The 12,477-nt window shown below is 32.6% G+C and overlaps 1 protein-coding gene across 3 annotated transcripts in view; it reads left to right on the forward strand.

The window, feature by feature from the left end:
• The window catches only part of LOC132944876 (potassium voltage-gated channel subfamily KQT member 1), a 264,923-nt gene that overhangs the window by 109,504 nt on the left and 142,942 nt on the right, over positions 1-12,477 (forward strand). For all 3 annotated transcript variants that reach the window (XM_061014406.1, XM_061014407.1, XM_061014408.1), the window contains one exon: positions 590-758. In XM_061014406.1, coding sequence (XP_060870389.1) covers positions 590-758 — 169 coding nt within the window. The remainder of the gene's footprint in view (positions 1-589; positions 759-12,477) is intronic.

Consider the following 12,477-nt stretch of genomic DNA (forward strand, 5'->3'; position numbering starts at 1 on the left):
CTTTTATACTCGAAATAAATTACAATTATTATCCAATAATTACTGCTTATAACAGTACGCGCCGATACATTTGTTGATCGAATACACGATTAATAGTGTAATATATTTATATTAATGTAATTATACCATATATTATTAGGTATGCCAAGATGCAATAAGTGTGTGTAAGTATCCAAGTACCTATATCCTATTAACAAGATTGTTGTGTGCACAACATGAGTATAATAATGTCATTATAATATTAAGCATACAATTTCTGTCTGTGGCCTAATAATATACGCAAGTGACCATAATTTTAGCACGAGTAACCGCGTAGCGTTATTAATATTACCTATACCTGCTGTATGCAATTTAATGGCCGGCCGTAGACTTTAATTAATACGCTGCTGCAGTAGACGCGATAGAAATACATATTATAATATTATGTTAGCGGCATAATTATCATATCATATTATAGCAATCACACGATAACTATTACTGCTGTGACGTCTTCATTTTTAGCCACCCGCGCGCAGAGAATGTACGCGAACTGTGCGCGAAATTTCCGTTCGAAACATTTAACGTTTTCCGTATATGGTTTGATCATCAGGTGTCGCGGATCCGAGAACGCTGGTGGCTGCCGAGAGGACGGGATCGTCCTGGGAAAACCGTTACATGTGCAAGGAACACCGCCGGGCCGGCGCCACGTTTCAGGGGAAGGTGTACAATTTTTTAGAAAGGCCGTCCGGGTGGAAATGCTTCGTGTACCACTTCACCGTGTGAGTACGACTCACACACATTATATTATAATAATAATAATAATAATATGATGTACTGTATTATGTCAGTGTTATAAGTATGATTTTCACGCGTATTGAATGTAGTACGTCTCAGGTATAATAAATTATTACACAATATACCTATCGAGGACGAAACGGAAACGGAAACTGCGCAACGATTCGCAAAACCGTCGTGTTGTAGGACGACTCGCGTACATCGGTATGGTTAAGCGCACTGGGTATACCGCGGTATACACTGTACGACACGACGTGTTTAAGTGCGTTTTTACGAATTCTATGCTGCAGGGACCGCGTTTGAAATGTATTTTTAATGTATTTTAATATTAAACATCGGAAACAGTAAATTGTAAATTTCAATATGTGTTTATAAAATAGTTCGAGACCAAAATACAATAAAATAAAATGTAAAAATAAAAATTACACTTAACACACGTGGTTAAATTACTAAGTAACCATTGAATTATTTATGAAACAAATTTATTGTCTTAAGGTTACAGGTGGTTATTTAGACTAATTAAGTGAGCCTTAAATTCTTTTGGATATACCGATAATCCCAATGATTTTAATATATTTGAATCCTTTATCACAAACAATACCTATTGTGAAATAAATAGAAATAATACACAAATATAATATAAAATATGAAAAATAATATTCAAACATAATATTTCTATTAGGTGCAATAATAAATGAACAATGTGCTTTATTTATAATTTTTTTTTTAATTCTAGGACGAAAAACTAAAAAATTAAAAATTAAACATCTATAAATAGAATCAAACTTATAAATATTAATAGAACCTTATCTACTAGGAAAATTTGTTTGAGGGGCTCGGAAATTGTACGAGGATTTTAGGCCACGTTAGCCCTCCTACTCGAGTTCTGATTATGCATAAATTCACCATTATTTTTAAGGTCTTTTATTAATAATACATTATCATATACCACCGGTCAGCATTTATTATATTATAAAGTCGAATATTATGTACAATTAATCATCATTAAATTGATTTATTGAAATCGTTTTACACAGTGTTCACCATCATAATACTTGCCCAGCGTTTTGGACGGAAATGCTAAAGTTTAAATTTGGACAATTCATATTTATACAATTCTTTTTATTACTAACGTTCATTTGATATAACTAGTATTGTTTATGTTGCATATGCCCGAGGTGCCTCGTGGTGAAAAATTATAACGACGAAATGTTCATCCTGTAAAATATTATATTACGCTATATTATTCGGATATATTCGAATTGTACTGTCGATATCGACCTAATGCTTTACACATTAATGCGTCCGATTGACGATTTGATCATCGACCACACACTTACAAATACCGTGCACAGTGTGTGAATAACTATAGGTTAACTTGTACCACATTTTAGGTAATCTAATGGCCAGAATTTACTACGAAGGACAACAGTAATGACATCCCGTAATAGGTAATATCAATTTTGAACACGTACGATATTAATTACCACGTAATCCAAACTTGTAAATAGAACTTAATTTAACTATCCACTCATAGATAAACATTCAAATTATGATTATTAAAGTAATTTTAAAGTTTTTTTTTATTGTCATGTTCCATAACTTAATTTATCTCAAAATAATTTAAAACTTTTTACTTGGGTGAAGTCTGATGATAACTAAATAGTTTATATTGTATTTTTCTGTAAAGCGATAAAAATGCTATATTATGATGATTGATGTATAAAATAGTGTTTAAGTAATAATGTTCCAGTACCAATTCAAAACATTATCAAATACAAATTAATAATGATAAATATTCGTAAAATTATTATATTTGTGATTTTTATACTCAAAAAGTTTATTATTATTAAAGGAATACGATTAGTATAAATAACTTTGAGTACCTACAGAAACACGATTTTTTTTTTTTTTAGGAAATCTGAAAAGCAAGTTTGTTTATAATAGCTTGTGAATATTGTATCTTTTGACTGAAAGTCATCAGATTAGACAGTACTTGTTTAATGTTAGGTATTCATACTAATATTACAATTTGCAGTAAGCTAGTGACTTATTATACGTTTCTGTGGACCATTCGTTGTCAAGATTCTAAACTGAAACTTAGAGAACCCATATCAAACGTCGGTTTGTTTAGAACATTACTAGTGTTGCTCATTTAAAATGAATTATTACTTATGAGCAATGAGCATACGTATATAGTATATCATGCATACGTATCTATTATAGTTGATGAAGCGAAGTTGAACTATAATTTATTATTTCGTTTGCATAATAATATATTCGATAATATAACATGAGATAATTATATTTTATGATTAGGTGTCATTGTGTCAACATAAATTAAATTAGTTATTTATATTGAGTTTTGTTACTGGACAGCAACTTTCTCGTTGTATAAAAAAAGTATTGGTTTTTAAATTCAAATAATAATAATTTTTTATAAATATATTTAGTAATCGGCGGTGGATTGATAGTTTTAAACAAGAACTTATTTATTTATTTAATATTACGGTTAATTGGTTTCTGTGGTTAAATCAATGTCACGTCGTATGTTCCCCATGCATTTTAACCATATCATAAAATTATTTCATACACAATTTATTTTCATATTTAAGCTCGATCACCCGAATTGAAACTGCAGACAACGGCGGAAAAATCGTTATTTTCACTACATTATAAATCGTAACGGACGCTAATGAATGTCCCGGGTCCGAATGCCGTCCGTCAATCTTCATTAATTCTCGGTGGCAGTCATATTACACCGTGCCGGCCAGCTGCTGTTTCATTAGAGCACTGCACCGCCATCGCAGCTGAGTCCTGAACCGAATTTCTCGGAATTCCTCTTGTAAAATATTTATTATTATACGGCTAGGTAGGTACTCTGTTAATAGTTAACCCGGAAGTCCTAGGATGGGGGGGGGGGAGACATCCGACGATCTCAGAAAACGGACTCCGATTCCGATGTAAGCGCTACGTGACCGGTAAAAAGAATCAAACAACTTATACGTCACGTCTCTTCGCGTGCAGAAAGATAATATTATAGGAAGCGAGAGAAATCCACGTGTTTCCTGCAGTGCGACCGATTATTATACACTTGCTGGAGGCAACGCGATGTCAAACGATGTAAATGTCCACCATCTCTTTGATACTCGACATCTTATAATAAGATAGTATTGTTTTGTATTTTTAATACCCGTAAGTTATAACCTACCAGTCGACTATAGTATATTATCTCAGATGTCCTACTAATGTATTGTCTCCCATCGTCCCCATTATATTCCGGATTACAGATTTTACAGTGGACCGTATTTGAATGCCATAACCTACACGTGTCACCAAAGGCCACCTCTCAATTTCATCATCGTACAACTTTCGCTCGCAGAAGCAGCGTTTTCAATACGTTTGAAACATTGTTGTCTACTTGAAAGAATCATAAAACAAACTGATCGGTTTTGTAAATATTTAACTACATAATTTCATAATATTATATTATATTTCACTCTTTTCACTCGCGATGTGGCTTCTGCCACTGTAGATACTTATTATTATTTATAATAATATTATGTATGTATGTCGCGTTTCTTCTAGATGAATATTTCAATACAACTGCAGTTGTAGACGTGTTTGCAAGAGGGTCGAACGCCCGGGGTTGGAACATTGGACGGGGGTCTCCGGGGAATAACTAGAACTTAATTCAACCCCCCCCCCTCCATCACAAAGTTACTATGGAATAATAAAACGTGCCATCCGTTCCACTGTGGCTGATTTGTAGCCACCGGTGAGACTACAGAGTTTTTTTTTCGAATGATAGTTGTTGGGGCAAGCGGTTGAGATGACGATTTTTTGCGGAGGTAAATATAAAATGATGTGGTAGTGGGGGGGAGGGGGTGGATATATACACCGGATGGATGCCCCCCAAAAAACAATACTCCGGGGAAATCCCCTGTAATTTGCTCGTTCTTATATGTTATGTACGCGTAGGTATATCCTTCAAAAAATACCCGGAAAGCTCGGCAACATTATTTGGGGCACTATATACACTACTGCGAGACCCGGGAAAACCGCGTAGGTACAGACGATTACAACTCGTTTTATTACTATTATTATTGTTGGTTCGTATTTTTATGGCGTGTCGCACGCAAATGAGACCGAGATATTGCGTGTTCATATATACTCGCGAGTATTTTTTTGTTTTTTTTTTACGTGCAACTGACACAGGGGACGGGCGTGGAAAGGGGCTGGTTGTCGGATTGTCGGGAAACGGTCTGACTAACGAATATTTTTCCTGCCCATCTCGAACCGACGGTGCCGTGTTCCCCCTCTCTGTTGTTCGGAAAAAATATTAACAATAACATTAACAACGACAACAACGACAACAACAACAATAAACGGAAACATTTTTGTTTTACCTCCCTAAATGCTCTTGTGTGTACATCCTGATGTTTACAGGATATACGTGAAAACATACACGAACGAGCTCGCACGCGGACAGCGGCTGTGTCAGAGTGAAATAAATACAATTATTATAGTATTATAGACTAACACTTTTGCGCCGATAGTGGCAGAACTACCTGGTACCTGCAGTATACCATCTACTGCACGTTACTCGGTATAGGGTATTTATTTGTATACATACATATATATTTATATTTTACACTATACTTTCGTGCTGGTTGCTCTTTGTGTTTAGGTTCCATGCACGTCGGCTATAATAATTATGTATAAAACCGCTTTTTGTTTATCGATTATGACACGCTTAGTATACGATGAATATGATTATTAATTATAAACACGATCGTTGCAGATGAGTAAGTCCCAAAAACGAATTTTATACACTACAGCATCGTCTTTTCATTAAATTATACCTCTTATCGTTTTTATCTTTGGACGCATTATGATGTCATTATGTTAATCTGTGTGTAAATAATAATAATCAAACTTTATAGCGATCAAACGCGTTTTTTATTACTTTAACGTATTTTTTCATTTTCAATATTACGAAATAATATCAAAAATAATTAAAAATAAAACGTTATATGTTTATTTAATTTTTTTCACAAGAACATTATAATTATATTTTCCGGTCGCATGTTTACTCTAATAATATACCATAATTTATAAATACCTATAATATCGAAATATTAAATACGAACTTACTAGAATATAATATTTAATGATTTATTAATATGTTATTTTAGATTCTGAACCCTCTTGTGGATGTATAGGTTAAAAAATAATGTGTGGTTTTCTTTGGTTTTTAGTAAAAAAGGAAACCAAATCAGGAAAAAATGCTTCAATATTAAATATTAAGGGTGGTTTTTGGTAGCGAATTGGATCTATTTTGTACTTTTGAAAAATAATCGAGGAAAAAAATGACGGATAACTGGAGTATGCACATAACATCAGTTTCTGACGAAATCGATTTTGTTTTTTTGTAGTAAATAAAATTTGAACAACAGTATAATATTATATATTTAACAACGACGACAATAATTATTTGAAATTATGGAAAAATCCACAACTTTGATTTTATTCATACGTTCATTCATGAACACTGTACACCATATAATTACTGTTTTTATATTTATCATATAATTATATTTAATTTATGTTTACTGTAAAAATAGGTATGCTATTTTAATCATTTTTTGTTTTTATCTAGTAGTGTAGGTATTGTCAATACGTTAATAATGCTATTGATTTATATTTGTGACACGCAAATAATGTACCAACATGCGATGTGACATAGGTACATTTTAAATATTGATAGCTATCCTAAATAGAATGTTATTAAAGACTTGAAGTTTTGTTCAATACTCAAAATGTCAAGTATTAATTTTTTTTAGCAATATTGAAATTCCTTGAATTTTTTATAGGTATTATACTGCATTTACATTACCTTTTAAATGTATTGTTTACGTCAAATATACTTAATTAATTAATTTTAATACCGATGTAATTATTTAACACCCTCATTACTTGTTTTGTATTCAACTAAAACACGCTAACGGTGCTAACACCCTAAAATAGTTTTATAATAACTGTATAAGTTATAAACTGCATAGAGACATGGATTATTATTATAGGAACTTAAAAGTTTTACATAATATCACTTCTAACTGACCAACATTATAGCCTGTAGATGTATACCTACTAATTCTCTACACAACATAATATAATAATATATAATAATATTAGGTTTGAATTTCAAATTAAAAGACAATTATTATGTTTGAATCTATATAACTATTATTAGGTATTTATTGATTAATAGAAGAATAACGAGTAAACGGTTACAGTCATAGACGAAAATATTAAGAGTAGGTACCCTTCTTCAGCTGTCTGTTTGTAAGAAAATAAATTCATATATCAAATCATTTTATGTAGCTAAATGTAGGTACTTAAAGTTATATACTATCTACTCGTACTTACATAAATATTATTTTCTTAGAAATGTATAAAAAGTTTTTTCTTATCGGTTATCACACATTTTCAGTTAATTCTTTAATAATACGAGTCTTACATTTTGCTTTTAAAATAATATATTTTATAGTAAATTAATTTATCAGCACTCGATTTAAATAGAAAATTTTTAAATATAATAATAACAATATTTTTAAAACTTTACAACTATTTATATACCTACCTACATATTTGGATGATTCCAGCTATATATAGGTATTGAACTTCAAGTAGAGTTTACACACACAGACTGCGATATGCCAATTAAATTTGGTTTAAGGTGTATCTCAAGTTTAAAGTAGGCGCAAACAACAGTAAGAAGATGTTAATGTAAGTACAGTCTATATAACGACATTTTGGTTTATTTCTAGCATAAACAAAACACTTGTATTGGCAAAGTTTCTACTTTGATCAAGTCGATCAAGAACGGTATATTTAATGGTGTATATGCTGTGATATAACTTCAACAATTAGAGTTGGGGCTTTAAGGCATTTTCAAAAAGACGACGAACTTATGTTATAACGTACCGACTACTGATGGCAAAACTTGACTAGAAAATATACTCGAAGTTCCGGAAACTACGATTCAATAGTTATTTTAAACTTATAGTTTAATTGAATTTATATGATGCTAATCTCTGTCCAATCTAATCTATAACACGTTGATTCTGCGCATCCCTACTCGCCACCCTGCCATCGAGACCGGTTCCGATATAGTCATATAGAAGGATGTAGTGCGGCCATGCGCAGAAGAACCGATTTTCGTCCGTCCGAAGCGTGTTTGCTCGCTGGACAGAGTGTAGGTCACAATAATAAGCTGTTTACATCATAACATTTATAAAACCTTTGATCATAATTTTATATTTAGTCTATTGAGCCTCGGGAAGTTTGTCGAAAACAACTTCTTTCCTATTGATTAGTAAAAATAAAAAAAAAATGTTTTTTCTTTTTATTGAACTCATTTGCTGTTGTAGGGGATTATGAACAGTGGTTGGTAAGGTCGGTACGGTATGGTGTTTTTACGGTTGTTACGGTAGGTAGGCAAACACGAGTATGTGTGGCAAGGTTTTAACTACTACGAACCCGGGTGGTCACCCATCCGGGAACTAGTAGCAGCGGGCGTTACTTACACTCAGTTGTATTGCGCGACTGGTAGCAGCCAATGTGCCACGCCAAGCCACGTGCTTATTTTCTATTTCAAAATAGAATAAGTTTCCATTTTATGTGGGTTTTTATTTATTATTATTTTTTTTTTTACACCCTTTATTAAAAGTTATTAATCATTGGATACTAATGTAAATACGAGTACGGTATCGCTGTGCGCATTTCGTTGTTTAATAATACATTAATTACATTCACAGCAGTATAATATTTCCCAATATTTTTTTGTTGATGTTTAACTAATCATTATGACGTGTACACCAGCGGTGCATGATTTTTCACTTAACACAAAAAATAATTTAATATACCCACCTACCGAAATGTCAAAACGTATTCACGATCCGTACATGTATTATAGTTAGTTAATTTGTACGGGTCGGACAACGGACTGGAGGTATTTTTTTGTGTACATATATATAGTACGCGTATATTACCTACGCACACACCCACACGTGTATACATAGGTACATATGTATTTTGGTTTTCCGTTATATTATATTGACGTAAAAGATTGGCACATTGTAAATATATATATATATATATATATGATAATTTGTCAAACAAAAATATTATTGCTGTTATGTTCCATATTCCATTAGGTTTAGTATACCGTTTCCCGCTTTTTCGGGGTCACGCGCAATTATCGGATTAGTCAAAACGGTTCGTTTTGCACACTTAAAACTTTTCCCTTCGAAGCGCATCGCCATAGGTACTAAATTCGACTCTCGGCAAAATGGTTTTATAATATCACGCGGGCGGTGTCATTAATTCGTGGACTTTGTGCGGAATTCCACTGCGGTAGGCCGGATTTAATTGTTGTTTTGCTATTCATTGAAACAAATGCTAAAAACTTTATGTTATTGCAGTCGCGTACAGTGGACGGCGTGTGACCATAATATTTAATATCGTATCGATATGGAGGTGTAAGCGGTGGAGGTGGTGGCAGATGATGACGGCGGTGGTGCCAAGTAGAGTTGTGTTGATGGCGAGCAAAATATGTACGTGTGTGAAACATATGTTTGACTAACTGCATATATTACGCTTACGTACCTACTCGGTTTCAAACGGCTGATAAAAAATTATAAAAATAAACCCTACCAATAACGAAGAAACCGTAATATGACGTGGTGGATCGGTGCTAGTTTGATAAAAAAAAAATCATTAATAAAATTACATCCAAGTAATTAAGCAAATGGAACACGAAACTCGAATATTCCGTCCGTGTTGTTGGTTTTTTACCTACCTACTTCTGAAGTACCTCATCTCCCCTTTTATTTTTATAAATATTTGTTTTTAATTTGCTAGTTTCTTTTTTTTCTGTTATTTTTTTCCACATTCTGTGACTAACTGCAAAGTAATTATGCATGAAATTTTGTATGCCATGGAAATTAAACATCACATATTTGGTTATTCATAACGTACAAATTCATTAATTTAATTATAATATTCGACTGGTTTTTTTTTTTTTTTTTCGTTAATTGAAAGGTTTTGTGAACGTCGGTGAAATTTCCATTAAGTGCCTAACCAACGATAATCGTTTGGATTTAGATTTCGATATCATTATTAATTTATTTAAATCTCACGTGAATTTAATATTCAGATAGTAACATATATATCTAATAACTAATAATTTGGTGCAAAATTATCCAGCATTAGTTATACGTTACGTAGTACAATGTATATAATATTATGAACCTAAACAATTTATAGTTACGATATCTGTAAACAACTTTAAATAAATATTTGTTTACCTACACACATTTGCCATTTACACGAAGTGCTGTACTATAGTTAATAAATAACCATTTCGAGTATGAGCACCTACTGTTATTCATTCATATGCTTACATTTTTAATGGCGTTCGTCTCTCGTGGATTTTTTTTTTTTTAGTAATAACAATTTACACATGAACTTTCCGTTGTTCCCTGAAGTAGCTTTGTAAGTATTTAAAAAAAAATGAAGTACCCGTGACAATTATAGGAAATAGAATCGGATTTACACACGAAGAGACAAATCCATTCATTCTCTCAACCAATAATACTTCGAAACAATGAGGGAACAATGAGTTAACCTTTATAATGCCATCTAAAGTAACTGGCTTATATTGTCATTGATTATTTTTTTTTGAGATAATTAATATATCGTTCATAAGATATAAGGTACTGTTCTAGTTTTTTTAACAAATATAACAATTCTGGGTACATACATATTATAAAATGTGTATACCTTAGTACCTTAGTGTTGTGAAAAATATCACACAATATAATATTTTACAATACATTTTATATAAATATATTACGTTTTAAACCAACGAAATTCATTTAAATTATGTATAGATATTTTCAACTAAAAAAAAATAAAATAAAATATTTAGTTGTAACTATAATTTAAAGGTGGTACCACTAGTGGATTCTTCTATCAAGCAATTCTATGGCATTTATATTTACTTATCAGATTCTCTATTGTTCCCTAGGGTACAGGTCGTTTATATCTTTTAAAAATAAATAGTCTTACTAATTTAAATTTATCTGAATCATCATAACTTATAAATTATAATGCAATCCAAAATTAGCTTGTTAAAAATAGCGTGAATTAATTTCAAGTAATTTTGTACTTTTGTAGTTAAAATTTTGATACACGCGCTTTTAAATGTGTTTCATTAATTTCAATTCGTTATAAAAAAGATTATATCTAAACAAATACGATGACTTAAAGTTAAAAACTATTTCATTATGTTTGACTAGTTGAATTATCATATTAATTATAAATTAATAAATGTAAGATGGTGGTTAACCGGCTTTGGTTTTATATTCTTTGAAAAAAAATATTTGACTATATTATGTCAGATTTGACACTGAAATAAAATTTTTTTTTTAAATTTTAAGTTTATCTTTATATATTCATTATTTATTTCATAAGGTAATTAACGTAATTGACTAGAAATGCACGATAATTCTGTCATTTGCAGGCGGATATCGCTGAATACCCTTACTCCCTGATTTAACACATTTTATGTTACATAAAAAGATAAGTGCGTTTATGACTATAATATCATGTCCCATTTCTAGTGCGTTTCCATCATGCATTACTATGGAACGACTATAGAGCGAGCCTGAGGATTCTCGATTACAGTTAATATTTTCATTTTAGCCAGCCTTTTTTTGTCAATTTTGTGTATATATATTATAGTAATATATATATTATATAATGTGTAAAACGGTCGTTGTGAATAATTCGGGTCACGGCCGTTAAGTAACAAAATATAAAAACCGAAGAAGAAGAAGAAGAGAAATAAAGCATATATAAAAAAATCGTAGCAAAAATAATATATATATAAAAATGGCTGTGACAACGGGTTCTTTATAGTTTCCGACAGATTCCCAACGGGCTTCTGCCGCCGCCGTCGCTTACGGCCCCACGGTACAATCTTTGTTCCAACACCGTTTCGTCGTCATCGTCCACGTGCCATTTATATTATATCTATGGCCCCAAGCCTTCTCTTTTTTTTTACCCTAACCGCCCGCCGCCGACACCACCCCACCACCTCACGTGCCCCTCTCCCCCTCCCCCCCTCCCCCACCCCCTCGCCCGATGCTCACCGGCACGTTACCGCCCCGAAACACCGGTTTTACGAAAACGTCCCATTTCGTCTTTAATGCGGGCGGCGGCCCCTTCACCTCCCATACGACACAAGTCCAATGTAACCATCGCCGTCAATGTCCTTCCGTCCTATTTTCATTTTGACGTTGATGGCTCGTTCATAAAAACCCATTGCCGACCGTTTGCGGTTGTGTTTTATCACGTCCAAACACTTTGTGCGCGCGCTCGTGTCTATGTGGATTTACTCAAAAAACGGTTTGCGTCACGTGTTTTGTTCATCTATTGTTTGACGGGAGTTTTCTTTATTATTCCCGAATGAATCGTATAATATGACCCACCTTCCTCTCCCCGAAGAAAATATCAAAAAAAAAAAAAAACACATAAAATAAACAACAAACTCACCCTCGAGCTGCAGCTGCAGACAATCATCCGCGGTCGACGTGTTTGGTCGTGTTTATTCGATAGAAATATTGTATGCTT

This window comes from Metopolophium dirhodum, chromosome 5 (assembly GCF_019925205.1).
Source record: "Metopolophium dirhodum isolate CAU chromosome 5, ASM1992520v1, whole genome shotgun sequence".
NCBI classification, from domain to species: Eukaryota; Metazoa; Arthropoda; class Insecta; order Hemiptera; family Aphididae; genus Metopolophium; species Metopolophium dirhodum.